At 55.0% G+C, this 27,056-nt stretch overlaps 12 protein-coding genes across 12 annotated transcripts; 5 read left to right on the top strand and 7 right to left on the bottom strand.

Annotated features, from left to right (window-relative positions):
• Positions 1-490: 490 nt before the first annotated feature.
• LY79DRAFT_357638 (uncharacterized protein) lies at positions 491-1,104 on the bottom strand. The gene has a single exon (XM_060552703.1). The coding sequence runs from the start codon at positions 994-996 to the stop codon at positions 619-621; it is 378 nt and encodes a 125-aa protein (XP_060410297.1). The 5' UTR covers positions 997-1,104; the 3' UTR covers positions 491-618.
• Positions 1,105-2,915: 1,811 nt separating this feature from the next.
• LY79DRAFT_694897 (uncharacterized protein) lies at positions 2,916-3,797 on the top strand. Its single transcript, XM_060564802.1, is given in 3 exon segments — positions 2,916-3,257; positions 3,269-3,470; positions 3,533-3,797. 3 exon segments carry the CDS (start codon positions 3,139-3,141, stop codon positions 3,728-3,730), a joined length of 519 nt encoding a protein of 172 aa, XP_060410298.1. The 5' UTR covers positions 2,916-3,138; the 3' UTR covers positions 3,731-3,797.
• Positions 3,798-4,294: 497 nt separating this feature from the next.
• Positions 4,295-4,927, bottom strand: LY79DRAFT_564905 (uncharacterized protein). Its single transcript, XM_060558703.1, has one exon. It carries the CDS (start codon positions 4,898-4,900, stop codon positions 4,685-4,687), a length of 216 nt encoding a protein of 71 aa, XP_060410299.1. The 5' UTR covers positions 4,901-4,927; the 3' UTR covers positions 4,295-4,684.
• Positions 4,928-4,992: 65 nt separating this feature from the next.
• LY79DRAFT_357668 (uncharacterized protein) lies at positions 4,993-5,655 on the top strand. The gene has a single exon (XM_060552704.1). It carries the CDS (start codon positions 5,086-5,088, stop codon positions 5,560-5,562), a length of 477 nt encoding a protein of 158 aa, XP_060410300.1. The 5' UTR covers positions 4,993-5,085; the 3' UTR covers positions 5,563-5,655.
• A 2,702-nt stretch (positions 5,656-8,357) lies between these two features.
• LY79DRAFT_357726 (uncharacterized protein) lies at positions 8,358-9,214 on the bottom strand. The gene has a single exon (XM_060552707.1). It carries the CDS (start codon positions 9,016-9,018, stop codon positions 8,440-8,442), a length of 579 nt encoding a protein of 192 aa, XP_060410301.1. The 5' UTR covers positions 9,019-9,214; the 3' UTR covers positions 8,358-8,439.
• On the bottom strand, positions 9,214-10,241 carry LY79DRAFT_357689 (uncharacterized protein). Its single transcript, XM_060552705.1, has one exon. The coding sequence runs from the start codon at positions 9,983-9,985 to the stop codon at positions 9,410-9,412; it is 576 nt and encodes a 191-aa protein (XP_060410302.1). The 5' UTR covers positions 9,986-10,241; the 3' UTR covers positions 9,214-9,409.
• Positions 10,242-11,999: 1,758 nt separating this feature from the next.
• On the bottom strand, positions 12,000-13,231 carry LY79DRAFT_357701 (uncharacterized protein). The gene is made up of 2 exons (XM_060552706.1): positions 12,546-13,231; positions 12,000-12,474 (listed from the first exon to the last, which is right to left on the bottom strand). The coding sequence occupies exons 1-2, from the start codon at positions 12,904-12,906 to the stop codon at positions 12,110-12,112; spliced, it is 726 nt and encodes a 241-aa protein (XP_060410303.1). The 5' UTR covers positions 12,907-13,231; the 3' UTR covers positions 12,000-12,109.
• Positions 13,232-15,241: 2,010 nt separating this feature from the next.
• LY79DRAFT_582722 (only proline and serine are matching in the corresponding protein) lies at positions 15,242-16,979 on the top strand (the record flags this gene model as incomplete). The annotated part of the gene is made up of 2 exons (XM_060560281.1): positions 15,242-15,620; positions 15,676-16,979. 2 exons carry the CDS (start codon positions 15,242-15,244, stop codon positions 16,977-16,979), a joined length of 1,683 nt encoding a protein of 560 aa, XP_060410304.1.
• A 2,762-nt stretch (positions 16,980-19,741) lies between these two features.
• Positions 19,742-21,165, top strand: LY79DRAFT_639073 (oxidoreductase family protein). The gene has a single exon (XM_060562312.1). The coding sequence runs from the start codon at positions 19,820-19,822 to the stop codon at positions 21,005-21,007; it is 1,188 nt and encodes a 395-aa protein (XP_060410305.1). The 5' UTR covers positions 19,742-19,819; the 3' UTR covers positions 21,008-21,165.
• A 24-nt stretch (positions 21,166-21,189) lies between these two features.
• On the bottom strand, positions 21,190-21,656 carry LY79DRAFT_694908 (uncharacterized protein; the record flags this gene model as incomplete). The annotated part of the gene is made up of 1 exon (XM_060564803.1): positions 21,190-21,656. A coding segment is annotated over one exon (462 nt), but the record flags the coding sequence as incomplete, so codon positions are not given.
• A 470-nt stretch (positions 21,657-22,126) lies between these two features.
• LY79DRAFT_672684 (uncharacterized protein) lies at positions 22,127-22,733 on the bottom strand (the record flags this gene model as incomplete). The annotated part of the gene is made up of 2 exons (XM_060564086.1): positions 22,127-22,551; positions 22,727-22,733. The coding sequence occupies 2 exons, from the start codon at positions 22,731-22,733 to the stop codon at positions 22,127-22,129; spliced, it is 432 nt and encodes a 143-aa protein (XP_060410307.1).
• A 2,806-nt stretch (positions 22,734-25,539) lies between these two features.
• LY79DRAFT_582726 (endo-1,3-beta-glucanase) lies at positions 25,540-26,631 on the top strand (the record flags this gene model as incomplete). The annotated part of the gene is made up of 1 exon (XM_060560282.1): positions 25,540-26,631. One exon carries the CDS (start codon positions 25,540-25,542, stop codon positions 26,629-26,631), a length of 1,092 nt encoding a protein of 363 aa, XP_060410308.1.
• Positions 26,632-27,056: the final 425 nt, after the last annotated feature.

A 27,056-nucleotide genomic window follows, 5' to 3' on the forward strand; every position in this document is an offset into this window, starting at 1 on the left:
GTGTCACGTGGCGTTCGATAGAGCAGCGTTGTTGGCTATACCGCAAGCTAAAGACGCTCTCTCTCGCCACAGCCCAGAGTCAGCCATGCACCCTTTGACCTCTCACCACCCCGAGAGTTGCCCCTCGTAGCATGAACCAAACATCAACAAAAAGAAGACAACAAGCCTCGGGGGTGGGAAACCCAAACTCGGAAAGCCTCTTGCGTCAATCGATCCGAGGGTACGCGGTAAACCACCTCTCACAGGCTATGACAGAGGGAGTCCTTGCTCTCCATCCTCGCCAAGGGCATCAGCCCGCCGGGGCTTCTCAGGAAGACACATCGAGGCGCCGCAACTGCGTCACCCGCTCGGGAACCGCTTGACTCCCTTTCCCTCACATCAGCCTTTCAACCTCAGCACTACCCACCAGTGACGGCGTCATCAACGTCCCGGCGACCTCGGAAAACCGTCTCTCTCTCTCTCCAAATCCTCCCGCTTGGCCCGGGGGTCTGGACCCTACGCCTTGCCTTATGATGTCGGGCATCGCTCCCGCTCTGGACGCCTCACCGTTGTTGACTGGGGAAGTCTGACGCTCGCGTCGCGCTTGCGCTCGCGCAAACAAAGAAACAGACGGCCAGTCTAGACCCTCCTTCCGGCGACGATATACTCGCACACACGCAAACGCACCCTCGCCCCCCCAAAAAAAGACACATGGACCTTTGACGCCGCCCGCCGCCCGCGGCACCTGCAGCCTGCGTCCCCGCCGGCGACAGACGTCCGTCCCAGCGGGACGGACTCAAGGGCTTTGTCGTGAGTTCCCCCGAGCTTGGCTGCTTGGGCCATGAGCAACCGCGAGAAGAAGACTCTCGAACGCGTTGGCCGCGATGACATGCAGATGAAGCTGAACGGACTGGCCTGGAACGATTGGCCAAATGACATGTGAAAGGCCAGGCTCAACATCATCATCACCGTCATCGCCGTCACCACCCGTAGCCCCCCAACCCTCGCGCCCGCCATCTGCTTCCCGCACTTCCCGGGCACCACCGAACGCGCTTCAGCCCTCCCTCCCGCGGCCACCCGCGCGGTGATCTGCGGTCGAGGTAACGCCACACGAGAGGGGGACAAGGGGGGGGGGGGGGGGGAAAGAGGCAGTCTGAATGCTCCGCCAGTTTTCCAACCTCGTCACCTTCACCCGCGTCTAGACCCTTTCATCTCTTAGCATATCGCGAATAACGACGGTTGCAAAGCTCTTACGCGCCGCGCGTTGCAAGAAACATGAGGAGAGAAAACAAAAATTATCAAACCCTCAAGGATTCGACCGTCGTAAAATCCCGTGTAAGATTAGACAGCCACACAGTCCAGATCGTGAAGGGGTTCACCTAGGGGAGGGGGTTAATGACTACGTCCGTTAGCGGTGGTCAAGGAGCGGACCTACAGACTTCCTCTAAGGGGTGAAACAAGCCCGTCTTCTCCCGGAATCCCACCTCCGCGAACCGCGGGGGCCACGATGCTGACCGAGCGCCTCTTATACACTCACACGTACACCCCCCCCTCATGAGTGAGGATTACATACACGGCCAGATGTGCTTTCCGTTCCTTTCCTCCCACTCCCCACCTTTATATGAGAGTAAGACAGGGCGCATCGTGCCGTCAAGGCTCAAGAATCGCAGGGTCCGACCGTGCACCCCCTCTTCTCTCCCCCAAAGAGGCCCTGCAGTTGACAATGGACGGACGGGCCAACTCGACGTGAGATCGACCTCCCGTGCCTGGCCATTGCCTGCCGGTCACACACGTGGCCCAATGGGCGCGGCAGCCTTGTCCAGAAGAGAGACAGAGAGACAGAGAGACAGAGAGACAGAGAGACAGAGAGACAGAGACAGAGACAGAGACAGAGACCACCGTTGTTGGGCGGCAAGCTGTGCGCCGGCCGTCCGCGTGGCCTGACGAAAAGGGACGTTTGGTATAGGTCCTCCCCGTCTCCCCCATGTGACTACATTGCGCGGGAAATGGTGACGCCTAATCCACATCTAAAAGTCTGCCTAATGGCGCCCTGCTTGGGTTGAGAAGCATCCGTCCCGTCATCGCGCACAATCGCCTTCTCTGTTGAGCGGTCTTCGGGACCCAGACTTTGTGACCGAAACTGGCCTCGACCTTAACTCAATCTGGACTTTCCCCCAGATTTGCAGAAAAGAAAAGAAAAGAAAAAGATTTCCTGAACAAACAGGTGGGAGAGAGCCCGGCGCGCATCGCATATAGTTGAGGGGAAACGACATCTCCATCCTCCCATCAGTGCGCGCGCCCCGGTTTACCCCGAGATTCTCGCAGTGATCGACCCAGGGATTCGAATGGATAGGTATTGCAGCAAGGGACGCAAAAGCCTTAGCATCATTCCCTTGGACGCGCGCGCGCGCATTTGCCCTGCAAGTCCGAAGGCCCTGGCGCCCGAAGAAAACGAGTAGGGAAAAAAAAAAGAAGAAAAAAAGAAAAAAATAAGAAAAAAAAAAAGGAAGAAGTTTCTACTAAGAAGGAAAGCAAGGTCCAAGCTGCCACGAGGGAATGGTTTGACGACGCAGTGTAAAGCCAGGCCTTGGTTGGCTCCGTATCTTCCGTGTAAGTCCGTCTCTCTGGCTCGCTCGCTCGCGCCGGTTCCTCCAATCCAACGGTCGCCGCCCTGATTGGTCGGCCGCTCATGCATCTCGCGGGCAGGCAAGGAAGGGCTGGCTGGCACATGCTTTTTCGCCGTTCAAACGTTGAGCTTCTTAGGCTGCCGTGTAACAGTCCGAGTCGGGAGATGGGGTTGAGGACGAGGCTTTCACTGTGGTTACATTTTCGGAAATGAGAGTGAGATTCTCTCGGGCGATCGAACTCTTCCCGCCATCCCCAACCACCGAGGGCGCCAAACGATCCCCTCTCCCCCCTCTCCCCCCCCCCTGAGCGCGAGATGCCAGGAACGGCACATGTCTTGCTCGAGTGATCCCACCCAGAGTTCTGTTGTTGTTTAGGTGACCATGTTTGTAGCCCGCTTTTGCCAGATTTGGATCTGACGTGCACCATGAATACCAAGTCATCGTGACACAACGTTGGCGCCCGGTCTATTATCCCGCACCTCATTTAGGGGGGAGTGGGAGAGACATCGTGCGACGGCGGCTTCTCCCCCCCATGCCGCACCATGAAGACCGAGCCCGAACTGCAGGCGAAACAGCCATGGGAGCATGGCAGCCCAAAGCGGCCCTAGAGAAACAGAAGTCCGAGCCTCCTCGACCAGTTCGTCTGATTTTGTATTCCCGAGGGGGGGGGGGGGGGGGGGGGGGGGGCAGACGAGAGGCCAGCCAAGTCCAAGACGAACCAGACCCGTCCCATTCAACGGGAGAGGCGCAGGATTGGCGCCCGCCCGTGGAAGATCGTCGGCACGCCATCCCATCAACCTCTTTCGCTCTCTCGTATCTGCCGGCATCAGGGCGGGCCAGGCTGGTGACAAGAGAATTCCCAGAGTTCAGGCGGGGGAATACCACACCCCTCGGCCGTGATCGCCAGAATCCCCAACGGGAGCGAGAAGGGCGTCAATATCACGCGACACCGGGCCTTCATCCAGGTGCCGGCCAAGGAAACCTTACCGCTTTCAGGAAGTCTGCGGAAGACACAGCAGCCCTGCCATCGCGACGGCAAAGGCTTGCGTCGGGGCTACGCCGCGATCTCCAAGCCACCGGTGCCGTCCTCGAGCCGCCCTCACTCCAAAGATAGAAGCAAGTGATGGCTGTCGGGACAGGAGAATGATTTTTATTTATTTATTACTATTGTATCTTGGAGAAAAATATGAGGAAACCCCCCCCCCCCCCCCCCCCCCCCCCCCCCCCAAAAAAAAAAACCAAAAAAAAAAAAAACTAAAAACTAACATGGCCTCCGTTGTGACCCGATAGCCGGATTACCAAGCGTCGTAATGCGGCCAGACAGTGACGGGCCCGAAGGAGCACGACAAATGCATGGACGGCCTTTTCCCCTTCTTCTTTTCTTTTTCCTTACCCCTCCAACGGATCACGATCTGAGTAAGTATCAAATGCCGCAAAATTGAAGAAAATTTTCTCCGTTCAACTCTGTCCCGTTCTCCCGTAAGCCACCGAAGTCCAGCCCGGTCGAAAAAGACGCCGGTCGTCCAGGTTTCCGTATGCAGAGGCCTAAAATGTTTCCACCCCGGCGCAGGATGCCCTTGTCCCCCCCCCCCCCCCCCCCCGTTCGGCCACAGAGAATCCCGGCAGGGGATTTTCTCCGCCGTCCCCCTCCCCCCCTCCCCCCTCTCGGCGGCAAGCACATGGATGGAGGGCGCGTAATGGGGGCCGTCCGTCTGTGCTTGGTCAACTTCACATGCGGCGCGCTCTCCGTACCCGCGAGCAACACAGCGCCACCGGCTTTGCTGACACCATACATAGTACCATGTACACGGCATGTATTTATGGATTCGGCTATACATGTATGCATGTACATTCCGTCAGGGTTATGAGTGTTAGCTTGCTACAAGCCCTACGTACACATATAGTAAAAATAGGTATACCGGTACTCTGGTCCTACTAGATATATCCAGTAAAAGTAAGGACTTTTATGTCTTGATAGCGTCAATCTAGAGATGCAGCTGAGAGCTTAAGCGACTGCCTAATGTTATCCTCCCTCCACGACCTCAAAGAAAGCAATCTTTCTGATTTGCCGGGTCAACTCACTGCGCTAACATTTGGAACCCCGGTGGAGGTCTATGTATGGACGGGGCCCTCGATGCAACCCACGCTGCCCAGGGTTGAGAACCGAGGAGCGCTGACGCCATGAGGCTTCCCAACATGGACAGAATAGGCAAAAAAATGGGCTTCCACCGGAGCCCTATGGCGCGCCGCCGCCGCCGCCGCCGCCGCCACGCACCGGGATGGTCACGCATCATGCCCGGCCGCCCCTCGCTTCCGTCCCTATCTGCACCCGCACGCTGGGCCCTTGGGCGAATGGACGGCGGCGACGGCCCTCCATCAGGGCACGACTAATGCAGGGACGCAAGACATTTTTTTTTTTTCTGCGGGAGGGGAAACACCTCTTCGGCACGGGGAAGGGAAGGGGGGGAGGGAGGAACCGATGGGATTTGCAGAAATGGTAGGGAAGTTTTCAGTGAACCTCAACAAGCGAGAAAGGAAAGGGAAAAAAATAAAAAAATGTTTGACGTTGCATACCATCGTCAGCCACGAACTTCAACGGCCCTCGCTTCGCTGCGAAGAGACTCCGTGGGGGTCGTCGAGCAGCCCTCCCCCTCCCCCCCTTCCTAGCCGCCTCGGTCGGCCTCTGGAGCCATGTACGCACGACGTCGGGTTCGACACTGGCGGAGCGCTTAAGTGTCAAGGACACAGATCGGCACAGCAGTCTGGACTGGCTGTTGGGGTCACGACGGTCGTTCTTAGGCCTAGTGCGCTGATTGCCTGGTACTTGGACCGCGGCAAATGTTGTCAGGATGATGGCTACCCAAAGAAACCGACACCGGGCACAGAGACAGGGCGAAAAGACCAGCGAAGTGAAAGAGAAAAAAAACCCCCGACCAAAACGAAAAAAAGCTCATAGGGGTGGAGCGGGAGATCCGCAAATGTGAGGAGAGAGCCCCATCCATGTTGGACGGTGATCATGCTATGATCACATCTCACCAGATCAGTCGACACTCGATGCCGTCAGATTCAAGAGGTGGGGGGAGGGTTTGTTGAACGCGCCCTTGATACCCTCCCCTTCCTCCCACGGGGGCTGTGCTCCCGGCTACTCCAACTGATGGCTAGCCAGTTTCCCGGCCCTCGAGGCACGGCGAATGAACAAAATTGGGCCATTGTCGAATCTCCAGCTGCATGTCAGCATGCCTGTCTGTCCCATCACATCAAAGCAAAAGCAAAATAAAAATAAAAAAATAAAAATAAAAGCAGGATTCATATCCCTTCTCCGACCCCGCACGCCAGACTTCCGGCCGGCCGGCCGGTCCGCGGCTGATATGGTTTGATAGAGAGACAACGGTATTCGATATGCAACGATGCCGACGCAGAACTCAGAAGGAAACCCTCTTCCGGAAGTTGGGCCTTTTTTTTTTCTTTCTCTCTTCGGCGTGAGCATCCCGAAACAGCTTGGTAGATGCATACTTGGCGTGTGTCTAACTAAGCAAGAAGATTGCCGGCCGGCCGGCCGGTGATGGGGAGGGGGGAAGCACGCTCTTGCAGCTTACGCCTGGACAGTCGAATGCCGCGCCTGTCGGCAACGGGTTTTTTTTTTGTTCTAAAGCAATGATGCCAAGACATGCGGTCTAGAGATATGTGGCCGCCCCCCTTCCCGGCCACCTACTAAGCAGAAAAAAAAATAAAAAATTTGTAAGTGGAGAGTTATCCAAGATGGCATGCAGTAGTAGGACCGTTGCGGCCACGTGTGGGTGAAGGGAAAGAAGCAACGCCGTCATTGTTGGGGGGGGGGGGGGGGGGGAAGAGAAAAATCGTCCACGAAAGTAGGAAAAAAAGCACCGTAGTCACGGTTGGCCCGGCACAAATGCAGAAATGAAGGCCAAAATGGCGGCTTTCTCGACGCCCCGTTTTGCGCCACGCTATACTGGGCTCTTGGAAGGCCGGCGTGGACAAGAGCGGATGCACCGAAGATGAGTCAACAGAACGAGAGCCTTTTTTTATTTTTTATTTTTTATTTTTATCCCCCTTGAGATGCTTGGCTAAAACTCTTACCCCACACTCCACAGTCTTTGTGGGAGGGCCAGAAAAACAAGGAAGCGGCATGGCCGGGTCGATGCCCAGATGCGGCGTCATCTTTCGAGGATAACACAAGGGAATGTTGGCGTGACCCGAAATCTGGGGAGCGAGGGGGGGTGTAAAGTGAATATTGTCTTTGGCAAAAAGCTCCCTACAAGCTGGATAGAATGGAGGGGCCTCTGACATGGACTTGAACTCTCTCTCCCATTGCAATCCCTGATCATGCCGCCGCCGCCGCGCGAGGTTTTTTTTCCCTTTCCTGAGAGCCTGGTGTACATATAACGTCCCTAGCTCAACGGTGACAATATGCCGACAGGTCGAGCCGCCGGCTGCAACATATGAGGACGGCAGGTTCGCGCTAGTCGGGACAAGTGAGCGGTCCACGGCTATTAAGCCGCGTGGAGATAGGAGCCATTGGCGCGCAAGAGTTATCCCAACTAAATCCGAGGTCGTTGTTCGTCTGTGACCGTGGCGCAAAAAGGGGAAAAAAAAAGGAAGGAAAAAAAAAAAGGATTGGATGCGACGATGATGCCACCACAATGGTAAGCTCGGCGGCGCAGAGCAACTCTAACCCACAATATCCGCGGAGGCTCAAGCAACCTTTTTGACAGCATCTCCCATCAACGAAACAACGTTTTCAGGAACAGGAAGGGATCGGCGAGGTCAAAGTTGGCCCTCCCCCCCGACCCTACGGTCGACGATGGAGGGAGTGACCTTGGTTCGGTCCTAGGAGATGGGAGAAACATGGTTATTCCATGCATTGGAGGGCGACACACTGCATGGTCTTACCCGTCCGTATGCTAGCCAGTACGAACTGGGCCGCGGCGCAGTCGAGGGATTGCGGGACAGGACGGATACGTACACGTAGCGCACAAGTCAGTAGTAGGGTCATGCATGGCTCGCAGCTGTGTTGCCAGAGGAGATGGGCGTTGGCGTCTCGTCGGCGGTGCTATTGACGAATATCCGACGCTGCCGAACTCCTCGGTGGCGATGCAGGCAGGCAGGCAGGCAGGCAGGGTCTACGTGGTGGAAAGACACGACGACGCGCGATGGAATATTCAGGCGAGTCAAGCTTGGCAGGGAGCGCCGCCGACAGACACGGAATCAGAGGGACTCGACAATGGGGGGAGGGGGTGGGGGGAGGGGTGAAAGCTCTGTGTTTTGATGGACTCTGAAGCGCGCGACCAAGTCAACGCAGGGGGCGTTTGCGATAGCCTAGTTTGACACTCCTCGCAACCGTTTCTTTTCCCTCCAAATCACCTGTCATTGTACTGCATCGAAGCTGTACGAATGTAGCGTACCTAGTCTAGTCTAGATAGACGTCAGAAGGATGCTGCTCCTGCATCTGGAGCATGGGGTGGGACCGATAGGCGGAGAAAAAAATCTTTGAAGCTACAAGCAAGCACACATCCAGCCGGGAAGACTGAAAGCCCGAGGATGCAGCCAGGGGCGACGACCGGGGGGGGGGCGATGGTAAACTTGGCGGTTGATGAGGATGCGGGCTCGGAATGACGCAAGTCGGCAAGCCTCGTCCCGTCCAGGGCATCCATATCTCGTCCAAGTTTGGGTGGGCTTATCCAACAGGATAATAGCAGGTGACTCGGAAGGATACCAACCCCCCTTAACCCCGACCGTTTGAACAATCAAGCGGTGGTGGTGACGGTAGACCACATGGCCAACTGAACTGCGGATGCGTCTGTTTGTCGTGGGTTTACAATTGATTGCTCTGCCATGACAACCAATACGGACGACAAAACAAACAGAACATAGATGGGTGGTATCCGTACATCTGAGACTGTTTGTTGTGCTTGTGCACCGATCCGTCCCCACACCACCCTGCCGGCCACACCACCACCCTGCTGGTGCAAACAGTTTCGCAGCAAAGCACACCACAAATGGAGGGACGGCCGCTGCTATGACCTTCCCCTTCCTGGGCACGGTGAGGGACCAGGGACGGAGATGCGCTGAGAGCTTGTGAGGTTGCAATGGATGGCCGAGAACTTGACCGCGACATACCCGTAAGGTCCCAGGCCACCGCCGACCGCTGACCGGGTTCACCTTGAGCCTGGTCTTGCTGAAGTGGCTTGACAGTCGTCATGATATGCGTAGCCTGACGAGCCCCTATGACGGCGACTCCCTGGCAGCTCATCGAGATCCCCTGATGATTGCTCAGTTCCGTCTGCTGATCATCTCCATAATCGTAAACTCCCCCGGACTGAATGGTCCAGGCTTCTTGAGAGAGAAAAAAAGAAAAAGAAAAAAAAGAAAAAGGGGGGGGAGGGATGGGCATTCAACGATTGAGCTGAGATACAGTTCAAGTCGCCTCCAATTCACCTCCATGCGAGTCTCCAGGAACAAAAGAATGTATCAACAGCGCGCGCCGCCGTTATCTTCAACATGCTTCACCGACCCAGACGTCACTTGTCGGCCGTTGCCCACCTACCCTGTCGATAAAAATCACCGTGTCCAAACTCACCGTGTCGTTCTATTTCTTTCCATGCAGCGCCCCGTTCACTGGGACCAGCCCACCATGCCCTGTCGGGAAGGAGCAAACGACCTCTCCCTGTTCCCCACGCCACAGCGTTGCGTCGCCCGTTAACCTGGAACACCACGCACCCACCAGCAGTGTCAATAGAGCCAGCGAAAGCCACAAAAGGCGGCTGGGAAACTCGACCTCGAACTCAGATTCCGGAAGGGGACTGAGGGGCTGTTGGCTCGGATGCTCGGAAGCTTTGCTGTGCTGCTTGCAGTGCGGAGTAGGGAGAAAGAACAAACACCAATTCCAGCCGACAGGGCTTCATTGTCGGTCTCTGTAGAACCAGCTCTTTCTTTTCCTCCCCCGCCAGGGTAACGCCCAAATGTATCCGTGAACTGCAAAAGCCGGCCATGTCGGAGGATAGGATGCCTAGTAGCGTGGTGATAGAGATGGCCGGCATCCATGGGGGGACGGCATGAAACTTCGTCGACCTTGCTAATGCTGCTGCAGCAGTTGCAGCCAAACTGGAGGCAGGGGGAGGTTTTGGTGTTATCCATCCTACTCGTGTCCTGGAGAGCGCCGGCGAGCTCTTATCATTCCCATTGTCTTTGTGCTGCATTTTGTCTCCGCATCTGGCAATTGCCGTGTCATGGTGTGTGTGTGAGACTGAGCTAGTTGCTTGAGTCCTTGGCCGGTCTCGTGTGTGGAGCGTCTCTCTGGCGAGTCGTACGTAACCGCTTCCTACTGGCCGGGGAAGCAAACCGAGGTGAACTCTGCACATCCTAACCAGGCGATGGGGACAAGCGACCGAGAAGCTGTGATGCGCCGCCGTTCAATGACCGAGCAGATCAAACCCAGCTGAGGGGGTTGCAGTGTAGCAGTAGGGTGCTGAGGAGGAAGTCAATTTGGATGCACCTAGGTACAGATACAGCCGTTCCATGTCGTCCCTTGTTTGTCTGATTTGTCGGATGGCATGGCATTGAGTTTGACCTGTGCTCAGTTCCTATTGCATGGAAACCCAGGCCAAGGCGAACCGGTTCGCTTGGTCTTGGGTTCACTGACAGACAGGTCTCAGCCTCTCTGCAAAATGTCGGGGAGCAGAGCGGCACCTTGCCGAAGGGCTTGTCAGCACCGATGCACGGCAATATTCCTAAGGTCTGTATCATTGTGCAAAATTAAAGGCATCTGCGTGTATACCCTGTTGTACAGATCGGCCGGCATACCGCCCAAGGCCATCATCACCAGCTGTTTGTCATGTCCACCAGGCCCTTGGAGCCGGCGCTGAGCGGGCTCCATGAGAGTGGAGAGGGAAAGGGCCCAGAACACTGCGATAGCCCAGCAAAATGTGCCGAGCGGTACGTATTGCTCCTCGGCCGTGGCCCAAGGTGCATTGCATCGGCCAAAGCTGCTGCTGGAGCCCCGTTGTCGGGTTCTGTTATTGTTGTTGGTGTTGTTGTTGTCAGTGGCTGGCAAAAGTGGTAAGCGTCTCCCGGGTACCCTATTTCGGCCTACGGAATCGCAATCCGTGCAGGGATGGGGCAGGGAAAACACAAGGGAGGGTAAGGACGCTTGACCAGAACTGTCGCTGCGGTCAAAGCAGTTGATCTGGGCCTGGTACCCTGGTCGGCCAGGTAAGGGAGAGGGGAAAGACCGAGCTGTAATCCCTGGCTGCGCAGGTGAAAACGAAACGAATTTGGGGTTAACGCCCACGGAGCACAGAAACAGTGCCAAACGCAGGGTCGCACAAACGATGGCGAACCAAGACCAAGGAGGAGAAGAAGGAGAAGAAGGACCAGGAGGAGGAGGAGAAGCCCACGACGTCAACGTGTGACGGGTGGGTACAGAGAGGAGGAGGAGGACTATTGACAGCGAGAGATGCCCGAAAGAGCGAGGAAAGAGAGGGGAACGGAGGAGACAAGATGGAGATATTGGGGGAGAGGACCCGGAACGGGGGGTTGGGCTTGTCGGTGTACCTCAGGCAAAGCGGACGTGTCCATCCATCGTCGAGGCTCCCGCTTCTACCCAGCGAGACAAACAGACCAACCAGTCATCTGGCGCGTGGAAGATGGGGAAAGAAGGCAAGCTAGCCACCGCTCCCTGTTCTGTCTCCAGCGGCTGGCACCAGCCGTGCCGTTTGCATAGAGGCGGAAGAGGGCGAAATGTCACGCGAAATCGACTGCCGGATGGCTGCCGCGTGGCCAATATGAGAGTTGACGGAATATTTTACTGGGTATCGTCAGGATGTTGGAGCCCCTATTACTAACTGCATCACGCCCTTACCAGGTTGCATGTTGATATCATGCCGAGTGCTGGGCGATACTAGGTATAGTACCACAGGATCGGATATCAGTAGGTACACTTTCGAGCGCCGTGATGCGGTGCTTTCGAAGACTCTAAGGCGACGATGGGTACGTGTCCCTATAATCGGTAGGATGCATTCAGCGTGTACGTGTGGTAGTACTGACCATGGACATGAAACCAAGCAACCCTACATCCACTGACGACACTACAACCCGCCCCGATGAACCACTCCCGAGGACTAGCTCTGGTGGGCTAGCGGCGAGTACTGCCCTCTGCTATGTTGTTGCCAGCGTGGTGACGCAGTCCACCTTTACAAGTGGTTTTCGGAATCGCCTCCCTTTGGTCGGAGGCTCGGGTTCGCATTCTGTCCAAGGACAAGGTTGAGCCGACAACCGCGGGTACAGTGTACGAGGAAGACGCGAGGGAAGAGGGGGGAGAGAGAAGGAGAGACAAGTTGGCGGCCACTGTCTCTCATTCCGTTCCGCCGGTGTGTTGTATTAGGGGCCGGGGCCGGAGTCAGGTCCATCATATGCCAATGGGGGCGCCCGCTTGTCGTTTCGTCGGCCATCGTGGGGTCTATCGTCTCTGAAGGGTCTGAATCTCGTCAGACTCTGCACCATCTGTGAGGTGCGATACGTACCGTTCTTCTTCGTACAGGTAGGTACAAGGACTGGACATCAACGGCCAGAAATCGCCGGACACGGACATGAATGGGATTGCGGCCCCGGCACGATGCGCGGCGCAAAACCCTGAAAGGCTTTGGGCTCACTTGGGCAGGGGAGCCCAAAGACCCCTCCCCAGCGACCCAGAAGCAGAGGCCGAGGCAGAGGGAAACGGCCAGCGACACAGAGGACGGCACGAGGGGGACGAGACCCCCTCCACTCTCCTCCACACTGCGCCTGAGCTTAGTCGGGGCCGCAAACACAGACCAGAAGGGAGAGGCTTGACCCGAGTTTGGCTTAGCGCCAGCTATCGCACAGGCTTACGTATCTTAGTATAGAACCTTCGAGGGTGGCAGAGACGACAGAGAGGGGACTAACACGCTCTTGTTCGCCTTCTGGAACACGCGAGGACCGGCAAGTTGAGGCAGCAGAGGGAGGGAATGAGAGACACACACGGAGCCGGAATGGGGGATGCGGCCGTGCTGTGCCCAGAGACAAACCAAAAGAGAGGGTAAACGAAGGCGAAACGGACGAGGCTTGCGCCAATGCAAGAGCAAGAGCGCTGTTGCAGCCGTTTTCGTGGATGGTCGTTCCGGGGACAAGTTGTTGTGGGAGGCATGGCAGGAGGGTTTTTGTCGTCGAGGTATTGAACGACCGAGTAGTGTAAAATAGCAGCCCATGTCAGTGTTGACGTCGGATGATGACTTTCCCCGTCCTTCTCGTCGTTCTTTCTTCCCATTACCTTTCCTCGTTCCTTCTCTTGATTTTTCTTTGTTATATTCTTTCCACGAGTCGAGTGTTCCGCCCCTAGATCTGATGTCTCGAACGTTCCTTCCTCAAGCCATTACTAGATCTATTCACACGAGGTAAGATTGGAAGAAGGAAGGAATGAAGGAAAGAAGGAAGGAAGAAAGGACACCGGTTGGTTGGTTGGTTGTTGCCTTGGTTAGTGACCTCGTAATCCGTACAACTAGGTAGGTGTAGGTGTAAGTAAGTGCCTTGTGTACCTACCTACCTAGGTAGGTAGGTAGTCAGTCTCTGCCGCCTGTCGCGCACCTCGTCCCAATCCGCTCATCCCCCCCTCACCTCCTCTTGTACCCTTGTACCTCTTCTTCGGGCAAGGACAGGGAACTGGAAGGAGCAGAGCTCGCGATGCAAGGAAGGTCCCCAAGATACGTACTTGGGGGTACGTACACTACTTCAAAGCTTTCCAACCCTGGCTGCTTCCTCAGCAAATGGTTCACTTTGATGTCCTCGCTCGCTCTCCTCTCCAAGTCCGTAATCACTCTTTCACTCTGCATATTGCTGCATCGTAACAACCAGGAGCTAGCTGGTCATTCGGGAGTTGGCAGCAAGAAAGTTATTTATTCCATTGTGCCTTCGCATCATCCGTCCACCCATCTATCTATCCATCAACCTACCTTTGAGTTCCCCCGCAAAAACAGCGAGAAGAAACAAACTACCTACCCGAAAAGAAAAACAACACAACAGGAAGAAACTTAGCTCGATTTGATAGGTTGCATTTTCCCTCCGAGCCTTCCTTTTCCCCCCACACCATCATCCTAGCTCCCGGCCCTTCGAGCACACCACCCTGGCTTTCTATCGTGTTATCTTGCTTTTTTCTTTTCTTTCTTCCACCCCCCCTGCCACTAACGCCTTTCCAGTCAGGTCCACTTTTCGTCACCCACTTCCACCACCTTGCAGGAGGTCGCTCGGTGTCTCTCTTTCCACCCTTCCTGGACGTTCTGCTCGACTAGGAAATTCTCACACCCTTGTACGCCCCGTCACCCACCCACGTCCCATCGTCCTCCATCCACATCGACCCTACTGACGCCAGTACGCCTAGCCGACCGACCCTGCACAGCACGCCCGCTCGGCCATACATTTTCCTCGCCCACCCATCTTGTGCAAGAAAACCACCTGGGAAGCCGTCCTTCATCGTCTTGTCTCTCCGTCTCTCTTCTCCCGGTGCCAGAAGCATATTCCAGCAATAATTAGCGCCTGTCGTCCGACTTCCGTTTGCCCTTGTCCGGTACACACTAAATCCTCAACATCTCATATATCGTCCACCGCCTCACGTTGCCAACATCGCCCCCGTTGCATTGCAAACTGCTGCACCTCCCGCGACCTCTGAACACCGCCATCACATCCCCTCACGTGGTCGCCCTGCATCAAACCCCGGAGCCATCAACTCGAGTGTCGCATTGGGTCCGTCATTGCCTGATTTGATTGGCAGACGAGCCATCTGCCCCGAGGAAACAACAACGCACGCATATACAAATTCCTGCTGTCTCCCCCATCTTCGCGCCCAACCACCGCAACTCCCGCCGAAGCATCTTGAACCGTAGTCGTACACGTGGGACGACTTACCGCCCTTGACAACCCGCTCACCCAAGCACTTGATCTCCTTTTCATTGGAGAATACCAGGGTTTTTCCCACCGCGCTGTGCAAGACTCATCGCCCGCGACAATCATCACCGCCTCGGACGTCCACCTCGAAACATCACCTCGCCGCTACCGCTGTCTCCCCGAGAACACTCGAACAAGCAAGGAAGCAGAAAGGAACACGAGAATGTGGAGTTGAAAGGTCCCGCTGACAATAACCATCCGAGTGGCGTCGACAACCAACCAAGTACACCGTACATACGCCCCCAACACTACTTACACCACCAGCCCCCCCAACTCCAACACCACCACCCCACGACAACATTACACAACTTGAAGCTCCAACACTTCAACCAAAGTGTGCCTGGCTATGACAGCAAACTAACAAACCTCTGCGTTGCCTCTTGGTTTGACCTCGCTGTCACCGCATTGTACTTTTTCTTTCTTCTCTTCTTTCTCCCGCTGTCATTCTTAAACCCTTCGCGCGCCCCACCACGCTCGACGAAGTACAGCGTCACCACTCCGATTCCAGCACCGTCATAATTGCCCCGTCTCACCCAACCATACTCTTCGCCCGCTGCCACACTGTACTCCAACAACATCACTCGCACGCACTCTGAACGCCTACAAAATTTCCCGAAACCATCTCCCTGCTTGAGGCAGCGCCGCTCCAGGCCGAGGCAGACACCATGTCGCCCAAGCTGAAGCCATTGTTGCTGCCCCAACTCGTTGAAGAGCGCCGCAAGTTTGAGGACCAACCAGCCCTCCCAGAAGGCGATATGGACGGCCAGTACGTCTACTGCACAACAAACTCGTCCTCTTCCGACGTTGCGTCACCTGTCACCCCGACTTTCTCGACTCGAGGACATCTACGTTACTCCAGCTCGACCTCCTCTCTCGATCTCCCCCCGCCATCATTGAACGACACCCCGTCCTCGCCAACTTCAACCCCTCATACAAAGTCGTCCAAACGCCCCCTTCCCGATGTGCAAGAAGAACCCGTGGAACGGGACGAGCCGGAAGAGAGCACCATCCTCGCGGAGCCGTTTGATCTATACGACTGCCTATGTAAGTCGACCCTGATCGTTTGCAACTGACTGCCTACTAATACCCGGCCCATTAGGCGACGAGCCGTGTTTCCATCGTGAGAGCTCAGAAACACTCCACAGCGTCTACCCGGCCGACTTCGATATCGACTATGACTTGGGTTTTGCCAGCGACAGCGATTTTACCGCGACCCTCGAGCGGAAGCGAAGTGACGCCGAGTCGCCCTTTTCTGGCTTGGCCACCCGCCTCGGAACGCGCTTCCCGAACTTGTCACGATGGAGATCTACTACAAAGCGCTCGCAATTGACTGCTTCGCCTACCACTGGACTGTCATTCGAGAACGTCCACTCCGTCTCTCGCGCTGCGTCAAGTCGATCATCTTCTCTCTCTGGCCCGTCACGGCACATGGACAGCATCAGCGAGCCCCCGATCCCAACCCCGGCCACCTCCGTTTGGGAAAGCAGGGAGAGCATGGATATCCCTCCCCCCATCGACATCGAAAAGGCCAACAACGAACGGGTCAGCATTGAGCGTGACCGCGCTTTAGCAACGACGCCTCTGCTCCCCCCACTTCTTACCACCCCACCGGCTGAAGCTCCTCACCCTAGTCCACTCCAGTCTCCCACTGTAGCGCCTTCGCCGCTCTTGACGATGGACCTCCCCTCGTCTCAGTCGCTCTCTCACCTTCCTACGCCTGCACTTAGTACGAGGCCCTCTGTCTCTTCTTTCCGCCACATGCAATCCGGTCAAGAGCTCCCCATCGGGTTCCCATCCATCGTGCAAGATCGCGACGAGTGGTCCGACCGTCTAGGCCATGCCAACTTCACCATCACCCCCTCACCTTACCAGCCGGTCGAAGCCGATATGGATTCCCTTCGCCTTCTGCGTGCAGACTGGGAAGCCGCTCGTATCAACTACACGAAGCACCTAGTCCGTACAGGCGAGAACTATGGCGAGACGTCAAAGATTTACGCGCTTACTGAGGCAAAGTGGGCCGAAACAGAGAGGAGCTGGCGTACCTTCCACGATCAGACGATAGAAAACATTGTCGCCACAAGCAGGACGAGCACCCAGCGATCGGACGTCTCTCGCAGCCGTAGCCGCGGACGAGTCCGCGCGAGCAGCGGTGGCGCTGGCTTTTTGCGCCGGCCGGTTGATGATGATGCATTTGCCAACATGCAATGGCGGCGCCTCGAAGACGGCCTGCCTACTGCGATTCCTCGTCTTGTTGATGCTGAGGGCAAATTCCCTGCGCGCGGCGACGAAGACATTGTCGGACCCATGGAGCGTGACACCGTGATGATTCGCACCAGAAGCGAGGAGCGTAAAAGCGCTCGGTTCTGGCGCGCCTTGGCCGAAAAGGTCGGCATTCGCAAGTGAACCAGCCCGGTTGCAGGTCCTTCTCCACAAACTAGCTTCTGAGCTTGGGCTTGCAGACGCGAACCCAGGGGCGCGGAAGAGGTTACCTTTACGATTAATGACCCGAAGCAAGGACGACATTGACTGTCGCTCAACATCGGGGATCACTATCCTTTTCCTTTTCAGCCTATTATTTTCGAGATACCCGACTATCGTCGCTCCTTTACCACACACGCCTTGACTAGGCCACGTCTCTTACGACATTTCACGACACGACTCTTTCCCTTTTGCCGTTTTCTCGAACCAAGGGTCCTCACTTGGGCCATTCACAAATCTTACTGTTTTATTTCATCATCTAGTATCCTCGCTGCCTGGAATGGCACGGTGTCCCCCACCGGTGATCGAGGCCTGTAGATACTTTTCATTTTCACAGGAGGAACATATGGGGCCACTGGAAGTGTAGGTGTTTAAAAACAAAAAAGTGAGGGACAAAAACAAACTTGGACTTGAAAAAGCCAAATCGGAGTTACAGATCTAGGGCCACGGGATATTGTGGCAACTTGCTTGTTGGGTGTATTCATTTTCTTGGGCGTACCACAGAAACGAGGATCTGGTCCATGGGAGGACCGACCTCGGCTGATATCTTGTACAGAAATGTTTCTTGTAAGAAGACTCCCGCTTCGGTAGATCTTCGGCTGAGGTCATTTTTGGCCCAGCATCCAGCCTCAGGCTGGTTTTGAGTTGTAGTATGTCATCGTGTGATGGCTTCAATCAAACTACTTGACAATCGCTTCGCTTCTTGTCCATGTGACTGCCACGTTCGTATTTTGTTTCGTCCCTCCTCGTCAGAGGCCGTCAGCAACTCGCGGACTGGGAGACCACGACATGTCGGCCACTTGAGGGCCGTCCTTCTCATACTCAGCGCGTCGAGAAAGCAACTGACGTGGGCCCATCGACCGCGACTTCCAGACAGTAAGCCCTGTTATTGCTCCATCAACGGCTGCCTCCAACTCGTATACTGGCCTCTTGAAGCCGGACACGCTCTCCCTACCTTCCTGTTGGCATAGTGTATGCTAATTTGTCACTGCCAGGGGTGAAAAGGGAACCTCTGGCGAGGCTGGTGGCATTCAGCGCCACACGTTTCAAATGCAAGTGGCCGCGACCTTTGCTGGAAATCCCTTGGAGGATAGGGGAGAGTGGGAGATGGTGGAGAGTTGGAACTGGGAGGGACGTAGGGGCCTTGAAAGACTAAGGAGACGAGGGGGGGGGGGGGGGGGGTTGACTTACTGTTCGCCTGCAAGCTGCCTCTCGTTGGATTTTCCTCCCTTTGGCGCTCTTGGGCTGCTTTTTCTTCGTATTTTCTCTTGGGACTGTCATGGGCGTGCAGAAGTTTGCTTCGGGACGCTGCGTGAGTATCGGCAGAGGTCTGTCGTTGGGATGGGAGTAATCGGGGAGAAGGCATTGGCGCAGTCTACGCAATACGGGCGACCGAAGGTGGGGCGGGCGGAGGAGCAAGGCAGACAGGTCCCCCCCTCCCACTGGTTTTTGGGGGAAATGGAATGGTCCGACAGACACATCTTCGCGTCAGAATGGTGGGAAAACGGAGGGTAGGTGCAGGTCGGGGCGGCGGCGGCAGTTGATGTAGGCGGGGAGTGAATGGGTTGCGGTGGACTTTTCTTCCCGCGGCCACCGACGCTTGGTTGTTGTTTGATGGAGGGGAGTCTGTGGGACGTTGTTTGGATGAGAAGTCACGGGGATGGAAACGTGTATATGCGCCTTGCCGCGTGGGGAGGTTTCGAGAGTGATGCAGGGGGAGGGCTTGGCGGGTTGGTGGCTTTCTTATGGCTCTTGTGAGGATCGGGATGGACTGTCTAGAACTCTCGGACAACTGTGAGTGGAGGAGGGGGGTAAGAGGGGAGAAAACAGAGGGAGATAACAAGCGATAGAGGTGGACAAAGGGGAGGAAATGCCCGGAATTCTACCTAACCTAACCTAGGTGTGAGAGGCACACCACACGCGGGGGTGTGATGTGGCAAGCGGGGACGGGCAGGTGCATTGCCGGGGCTTCGCTGGCTCACGGGCTGCAGGCCGCCTTTTGGGTACTGTCGGCGCCGGGCCAAACCAGTTGGGGGGGGGAGGTCTATTGGGTGCTCTCGTCTAGAGAGGACTCGAGGAGCTATACATGGGTCAACCCCGGACGGGTGCAGTTTTGACGCCCGGCGAGGCGGGTATGTGAGATGTCGAATCGTGATTGGGGAGATCGTCGGGACCCGATTGGGGCCAGATACCGAGACTGACGCGCAGAACGCGGGTATCCGGGCTGCTTGGGATTGCTTGTTTTTCTTTTTTATCCTCGATGCCCGGACCGGGCCGTGGGAGCCGGGATACCGGGTACGACGGAGGTTGCGGGTCCAAATGCGGTTGATGCTCCATAATAAACCGGAACAACGGCGCTGGGTCCGGCTCCGGGTCGGCAAAGAGTGGGACCCGCCGTAATGCCTGCTGATGGTCTTTCCATCAACGAGGATGCCTCCCTCGTCAACTGCGTCTCGCGGATCTCGCCAACTTGTCATCTTGTACTGAGATGACAAATGAGAAGTGCGAAACAGCTCGTTGCGTGATTGATAATGTGCTCAGTATTTGGTTGTACCCTAGATGGTCATAGCTCAAGCGGAATGCGAAATCCGGTGATCTCACAAATATAGGAAAATATTCGTCTATATAAGTGGTGACCAACCCTGAAACTGTGGAAATTTGTTCCATGATCGATTGCATTCAGACGGCTTACATCTATAGCTCGGATTCCTCGCATATTCTCGCAAAAGCGCATTCTGTCTTGTTTAAGTAAAACAAAAAAGAAAATGACTCCCATCCGCGTCGCCCTGATCGGCCTTTCCGCCAATGCTACGACATCATGGGCTGCCGAGAGCCACCTCCCGTACCTCCTCTCCCCGCGCGGGCGCAGCCACTATATCATCACTGCGCTCCTCAACTCCAGCATCAAAGCCGCGGAGGCCGCGCGCGGCCACTACGGCCTCCCCGACGACGTCAAAGCCTACGGCGACCCGGAGGCCCTGGCGCGGGACTCCGACGTCGACCTCGTGGTCTGCAGCACCCGCGTCGACACGCATTTTGACGTTGTCGCACCGTCTGCGAGGGCGGGAAAGGGCGTGTACGTCGAGTGGCCCCCCGCCGAGGACCTCGAGAGGTCGGAGGCGCTTGCGCGGCTGATCGCGCAGTCCAGCTGGGGCAGCATCGTGGGGCTGCAGGGGCGGGCGGCCCGGGTCGTGCTCCGCATCAGGGAGGTCCTTCACTCGGGCCGCATCGGGAAGGTTTTGGGGAGCGACGTCGAGGCGTACGGCAGTCTGCTCCCGCGGGACGAACTCCCCGAAGGCCTGGCGTACTTCGCCGAGAGGAAGGTCGGCGGGAACCCCGTCACGATCGCGTTCGCGCACATGATCGACTACGTCCACCACGTGCTCGGGGAGTTTGACGGCGGGTTCGAGAGCCGGCTGCAGATCCAGCGGCCGGAGGTCAGGGTCCTCCTCGGCGACGGCGCGGCGCGGCGGGTCCGGTCGGACGTGCCCGATTTCGTCGCCGTCCACGGGGCCCTGCGGGGACGCGAGAACGACGACGCCGTCGACGGCGCGACGCTGGCGGTCCGATTCCGGAACGGGCCGCCGTTCAAGGGGCGGCCTGCTCTCGTGTGGAGGATCGTCGGAGAGAAGGGGGAGGTCGAGGTCGAGAGCCCCGCGGGCCCGTACTTGCATTCGGACTCGTATGATGAGCCGGTCGTGGTTCGGGTCCACGACCACGAGAGGGACGAAGTGGAGGAGGTGTCGTGGGACTGGGAGGGGTGGCAGAAGGAGTTGCCGGTCCGGGCGAGGAGTGTCGGGGAGGTGTACGAGAGGTTTGCGAGGTGGGTCGAGGCCGGGAGGGGGGATGTTGAGGAGGATGGGCGGTGGCCTACGGTTCAAGATGCCGTTTTGCGGATGAGGGAGTTGGAAACTTTGTTGGAAGGGTTTCGGAAGCCATCGGGAGAAATCTGAATTCCAAATAGAGGATATTTTCATGTATACTGTGCCGGAGAAGGGCCTTCTATAGCGCGTGCAGTTGCAAGATTAGTCCATTGCTATGTATCGGAGGGGGGTTTCTTCTATTCTAGGTGTCCGTAAGATCAAAAAACTCCAATCAAAGTCCTTCTGGTTTTATTTCTAACTCTCTTGACCAGTTGCATTAACGCTTTCCTTCCCCGTTCTTGATGCGTTGAATGGATTGGTAGAGCCGTGGTACGAGTTCTCCGTTCAGGTACTCTCTGTCTCGCTCTGAAACTATCTTTCCTGTCAACTTTCCTGCTTTCTTAACGATAATTTTGTCGACGCTTGCGCCGTGGCCAATGAGCAATCTCATCGAAGGCTCCCATAGCACCAAAGTAGCCTCTTCCTGTTGTCTCGTCGGCTCCTTGTCTCTCAGAATCATATCTATCAAGACGTTACTCAAGATAGCTGCCCAGACAGTCAATCCCTTTTTATTATTAATCCGAAGGTTGACATCAGCGCCCATCTCAAGACAGCATTCGAGCATTTTCGGTTCCGGGTGGGCTGGAAGGGCTGCGTCAAGAAGCAGAGGCCACCATAAAGGGTGCAAATCTGCTATAAAGCCTCTTGAGATTTTCGAAAAGATTTTCGTGGTCCTGCCGGCTCGCTTCTGCTGGTAAAGAGAGCCCCATCTCTCCAAGCACCCAGGTGAAGCTCTGTACCTAACATATTCCACCACGCCTGCCCGCGCTGCGAGCGCGAGGAAAGGATGGCGAACGTTTGGTTCTAGCATGCCACCTCCTATCCAAGAATCGGAATCTTGATTATGTATCGTTTTCTTTGATGGGAAAAGACGCTTGTAAATTTGTGTGCAGAAAACACCGACACCATAAATATTCGTCTGCAGCGCGAGGTCGAGGCCATCCAGCAGAGCAATCATAACAGGCAAGTTTTATACATTAATTCTGGAAGCTGCTTCTAGGCAACATTTCGCACGGTATGCTATTATCAGCACCCGCAGGACAACTGAGCAAAACCTCAGGAGATGGAACAGTGGTAGCCATGAAATAGCAAGACCGTATAAAAATATACGGTGAAACGCGAACGAGAAGACATAAACTCTTACCTTAGCTAACGGAGAAGAGCAGTTTGGAGGCCCTGGCTGAAGAGCATGACATCGCTTCTGAGATCTACAATCTTCTTCTCATTCCATGTCGCCTTGAACGCAGTAGTGGCAGTTCCCCACGCAATCTTGTTGCCCTTCAGAACAATATCATCCAGGGTTCCCCGGATCTCAGAGAACTTCTTGGAACATTGGTCAGATACCTGCAAAACTTCAGAGTGTTCCGGCAACAGTTTTGTGCGCTCAGCCTCGGATTGGTGCAGCCCCCGCGATGTAGTTTGCTGGCGAGTCACAAAGTCGTAGGGTTCGCGGAGTTCATTGGGGGCGCCTCCACCAGAACGGTGAATCTTGATACATTTGTTAGCAAACTTTGTCGCAAACTCGGCAAACTGGAGGATGTTGCCGGCAAGAGCAAAAGCCGCGACAGATTCGCCTATGCTAAACAGGGTTGCACGGTTGACGCCGAAAAGTACAATGTTGAATTGAGGTGGGTTTGAGCAAGAGAAGGGGAGGATGAGATCTTCGAAGCCTTATCTACCATTCTGCTAGTTGTCATCCCTTGCGTCAAAATTGTTGAGTAGAGGTGCACATCAGGCTACCAACGTTACACAGCATCAATGAGTGTAGATGTTCCCCGCGCCCCATTTGGTCAAGCTGAACTGTCAGTGATTTACATTCATCTCATGAAAACTACACCTAGCCTGGGCTGGTGTCTCCCGTCAGTATGTAGCTGAGGGCTCACAAAGTTACATTACAGTGCCCAAGGCTGGTCTTATAACTTCACTTTGAAGGGAGTTGAGGTGCATGTCCTTATTCTGAGAATCTTGTTCGTCTATTGATAAGCTGATGGTTAATAGTGGTGGCAGATATCATCGTTGCGGGAAGTGAAGTGCCAGAATCATACTTCCGCAGAGCTAACTGCGGTAAAAGAAATGAAAATAAATAGAAACAACATGGCAAAACGAGAATAGCGAGAATTGAAGAAGGGTCAAGTGATGAATCCCTAAATAAACCCTCCGGCCCCCTCGTCATTCGAACTCTCTCGCGGTGAAGAGTATTAGAAAATGCTCAGGGAGAGCAATTCCCCGCAGAGATAGCAAGTTTAGAGATCGCTTCTTCGCCTTGAATTCCTCAAAACTCCCCATGGTCTTACTAACTGCAACTTACTATACCAATTCACATCTAGTAGTCTGGAACGGTCTGTGAATAAAAGTCTGAGAGATGAGGGTGTCATCCTGATTGTTTGGATGGGTGACTCGGAGGTAAACCCGTCAGTCTTTGCCATGTTCTGCTAATTCAGACTTGAGAAGAGGTCGAAAAGAGACAAACATGCTGAAACAACACAATGGTTATGTGTTTATCATGACATGGCATGCGTCTTCTGGGTTGCTGCCAAATTTGCGGCCTGCATGGGCTCAGATACATGATATTCCCGAAAAGACCACCGCTAGCATTAGTAAAGAACTTGAAAGATAAACTACTTGCTTGGGTCACAAACTGAAGCCAGAATCGTTTACATGTTGGTATCTTTTATAGCGTACATAGTTGGTAATAATGAACTTGAAACGGGAATATAGAACATCTCCACAACAGCCTTGGATCGAAATCTGCCAAGAAGATCTCCTCCACAGCATCCTAGGCGCCACCATCAGCATCCGAGGCATCGTGAATGAACTGGAAGTAGCACTGCCGAACGTCACATGGTTGTACCAGGGTGGAGGATGGTACCAGGGGGCGCTGTAGTGTGCACTATATTTCAACATGTACTTCGTGATAGTTGATGGTGTCATATGATGGCGCATTTTGCACCACAATAAACCTAGTGGGACCGACAAGTGGATAAACGATCTGGAAAGAGAAAGGCAACACAGAATTGAGTCAGCTGTGCACGGAACCAAAGTATCGGAGTGGATGTGCTATCCCGTGCACAAAGCAGCCAAGAGATTTGTAGAACAGAAGGATATTACAAGCGCATTTAAGTGAGATAACTTGGTTAAGTCGGAACCGCCATCTGAGGGGTAACAGATTCAGGAAGTCACACGGAGGAAATGTGGCTTAAGAATGTCTCGATATGTTATTTGCTTCATACGGTTGGAAATGCTTTCCTCAGCGTTGTCCATTGATTAATATACTCGGTGAAGTCCTAGACTAGGCTTCTGTAGCAAAAATAGCAACGATGAAACAGCTCTACCAGCAACCCTGCTTGGGCTTGCTAAACCCCGAAGAATGGGGCAGAGCAGCGCTAAACAGGGGCTCAATCGAGGCAGTAAGCCAAAATCACCATGATATCGGTGAATATTGTCGAAATGTCTGTGTTGCATGAACGTTGTCAAGATGTCGGAGTCTTGAGTATATTGTGCACAGCACGTGCAGTTAACTCTTTGGACGGTCACATTTGAATCGCCTATTAAAGTATGGTTACAAAAGGGTCCCTCTCAAGGTCCCACAGGTACACAGCATTGAATGATTTGAATTGGTCGTCATTTCGTTGCATGCCAAGACGCCTTTTGACAAGGAGAAGAAATCATGTATGTTACACCGATTTGTAGTTATCCTCACGTGAATTAGCTCTGCGCAACGTCCATCCGAAAGCGTGCGCCAGGAATGTCCATTCTGGGTGTGTGCCTGTGAGAGGTAAATTCAGACTGGTTCGAATAGATGTCGAATGTTTGACGTTGATGGCATATGGGATGGCAGAACCATGGCCTTAACGGCAACGTTAAGTCCCATTTGGGCCCGGTCCCAATCGCATGAACGATCATCAGAAGGGGAGCAGCGATATCCCCGAGTCATTGGTAGGAAATTTAAGGTTGTCTGCTAAGTTACTGGCCGTTAAGGGGCTTTTGCCCCTTACTGGACCGGCCTGACGTCTGGGCCACGAACTATTAACAGAAGTTGTGCTCGAAAGTATTTGCGGGCCGAGATGTCGGACACTGGACACACTTGGAATAGTTCACGTCAAAGCTCTCTGGGATCCACTCCACCGCCAGCTGTGCAAGCGAATGACGGAATGGTGTGTCTGGGGGCCATCTATTTGGCAAGCGATGCTACATCAATATCGACTGCTGGTGGAAACCTTATGTTTACAGATTTATTACGACACTGGAAATAGCTGCCTCCATGCATGATTACACACGCATGAACTGGACCCTCGGACTTCGAACAAAGAGCAGTAGTCTTTGCTGAACGAACTCTAAAAGAAATGAATATAACAACCATCTGATATAGAGTCGATAAACTATAAAGAATATGACATATCTCGTTGTAATTGAGATGTAATTATTTCAGCTCAGCATCACACCTATAGGATTTCGAGCATTTGGCCTCGTTAATCCTCTTCCTTCTCTTCATTATATATATATATATATCTTTTCTCCTCTTTTCCACATTTTGCAAGTCATCCTCAACAAAGATACCCATCATGTCGACCAAACAGGCTTTGTGTCTCCTTCCCCTGCTTTTCAGCCTCGGCTGGTCCTCGCCGGCACCCTACCCGCGCAAGGGAGACCCCACCCAGAGCTCCGCGATCCCCACCAGCACATCTTCATCTCTTCCCAGTGACGCTAAGGCGACTGGGGCACCAACGCCATCGAGTCCTAGTCCTACGCCTGTGGCCAGCGGCACTCCCAGTGGAGGAAACGGGACCAAGCCTGGCGGCGGTGGCAAGCCGACCCTCCCTGAAGGCTACGCCAAAATCGTCTTCCAGGACGACTTCTCAACACAGAAGGCCGGCGCCCTCCCCGACGCCTCAAAGTGGACGTTCGACGTCGGCACCGGGTACCCCGGCGGCGCGGCGAACTGGGGCACGCAGGAGATCCAGACTTACACCAAGGACCCGGCCAACATCGCCATCTCGGAGAGCGGCACGCTGACGATCACGCCCATCAAGAACGGCGAGGCCTGGACCTCGTCCCGCATCGAGACCAACGCCGCGCAGGACTTCAAGTGCCCCGAGGGCGGCAAGCTGCGCATGGAGGCGAGCATCATGATCCCGGCCTCGGACCCGTCGACCCAGGCCGGCATCTGGCCGGCATTCTGGTCCATGGGCTCCGCCTTCCGCGCCAACGTCACCTCGTGGCCCGGCGTCGGCGAGCTCGACGTGCTCGAGGTCTCCAACGGCGTCGGCAAGGTGTTCCAGACGGCCCACTGCGGCGTCATCGACGGCGGGCCCTGCAACGAGAAGACGGGCATCAGCTCTAGCGCCGAGTTCCCGCGCGGCGAGTTCGTCAAGGTGGCCTGCGAGGTGGACCGCTCGGCCGGCGGCGGCTTCGCGACGGAGAAGCTCGTGTGGTACGTCAACGACAAGCCCACCAAGACCGTCACGGGCCAGCAGGTCGGCGACGAGCCCTTCTGGAAGAACCTCGCCCAGACGCCCAAGATGCTCCTGCTCAACGTCGCCGTCGGCGGCGAGTTCCCCGACGCCAAGGCGGGCTCCAAGACGCCCACCGCGCAGACCGTCGGGGGCAAGGATTCGCGGATGGAGGTCAAGTACGTCGCCGTGTACAGCTCGTAGGAGCCTCTTTTTCTTTTTCTTTTCTTTTTTTTTCATCTCCGCCACCTGGAAGTGGCATTGTACATATATGACTTCATTTCAAATCACCCTTGAAGGGGTTCTGGGACTGGAGCCTGACATTTTGCTGTTGGAATTCGGAGGCATTTGCGAGTTCTTATGCTACTGATAGCAATTTTGCACACGTACATTATTTAGTCTGGACATATTCATGAAAATACATTTATACTCAAATCTGCTTCCTTGTCTTTTTTGCAAGTTTTGTTGTTGAGAAACGTAGCACAGTTCGAGTGCATGGCGGTCTCAAACTGTCAATGAGATGTCTAGGGGGCCAGTCATCAACGAAACATTCCACAAAGAATGAATTGAATAAAGCTCGATGTCTACGAAGTGAAAGGGAAAGTGACTCATTTGTAGAACTTGTATAC

The sequence above is a fragment of the Colletotrichum navitas genome, assembly GCF_030913465.1.
Source record: "Colletotrichum navitas strain CBS 125086 chromosome Unknown LY79scaffold_70, whole genome shotgun sequence".
Lineage (NCBI taxonomy): Eukaryota > Fungi > Ascomycota > Sordariomycetes > Glomerellales > Glomerellaceae > Colletotrichum > Colletotrichum navitas.

What these genes read in the sequence shown, in the direction of transcription:
- LY79DRAFT_357638 (XM_060552703.1), bottom strand. Translation starts at nt 996, where the DNA reads ATGGCGGGCGCGAGGGTTGGGGGGCTACGGGTGGTGACGGCGATGACG.
- LY79DRAFT_639073 (XM_060562312.1), top strand. Translation starts at nt 19,820, where the DNA reads ATGACTCCCATCCGCGTCGCCCTGATCGGCCTTTCCGCCAATGCTACG.
- LY79DRAFT_357701 (XM_060552706.1), bottom strand. Translation starts at nt 12,906, where the DNA reads ATGGGAAGAAAGAACGACGAGAAGGACGGGGAAAGTCATCATCCGACG. An exon ending in CAGAAGGCGAACAAGAGCGT is followed by an intron (nt 12,475 to 12,545) that starts GTTAGTCCCCTC and finishes CCTGTGCGATAG; the next exon opens with CTGGCGCTAAGCCAAACTCG.
- LY79DRAFT_357668 (XM_060552704.1), top strand. Translation starts at nt 5,086, where the DNA reads ATGGGATTTGCAGAAATGGTAGGGAAGTTTTCAGTGAACCTCAACAAG.
- LY79DRAFT_564905 (XM_060558703.1), bottom strand. Translation starts at nt 4,900, where the DNA reads ATGATGCGTGACCATCCCGGTGCGTGGCGGCGGCGGCGGCGGCGGCGG.
- LY79DRAFT_357689 (XM_060552705.1), bottom strand. Translation starts at nt 9,985, where the DNA reads ATGTGCAGAGTTCACCTCGGTTTGCTTCCCCGGCCAGTAGGAAGCGGT.
- LY79DRAFT_357726 (XM_060552707.1), bottom strand. Translation starts at nt 9,018, where the DNA reads ATGCCCATCCCTCCCCCCCCTTTTTCTTTTTTTTCTTTTTCTTTTTTT.
- LY79DRAFT_694897 (XM_060564802.1), top strand. Translation starts at nt 3,139, where the DNA reads ATGCCGCACCATGAAGACCGAGCCCGAACTGCAGGCGAAACAGCCATG. An exon ending in GTGACAAGAGAATTCCCAGA is followed by an intron (nt 3,471 to 3,532) that starts GTTCAGGCGGGG and finishes AACGGGAGCGAG; the next exon opens with AAGGGCGTCAATATCACGCG.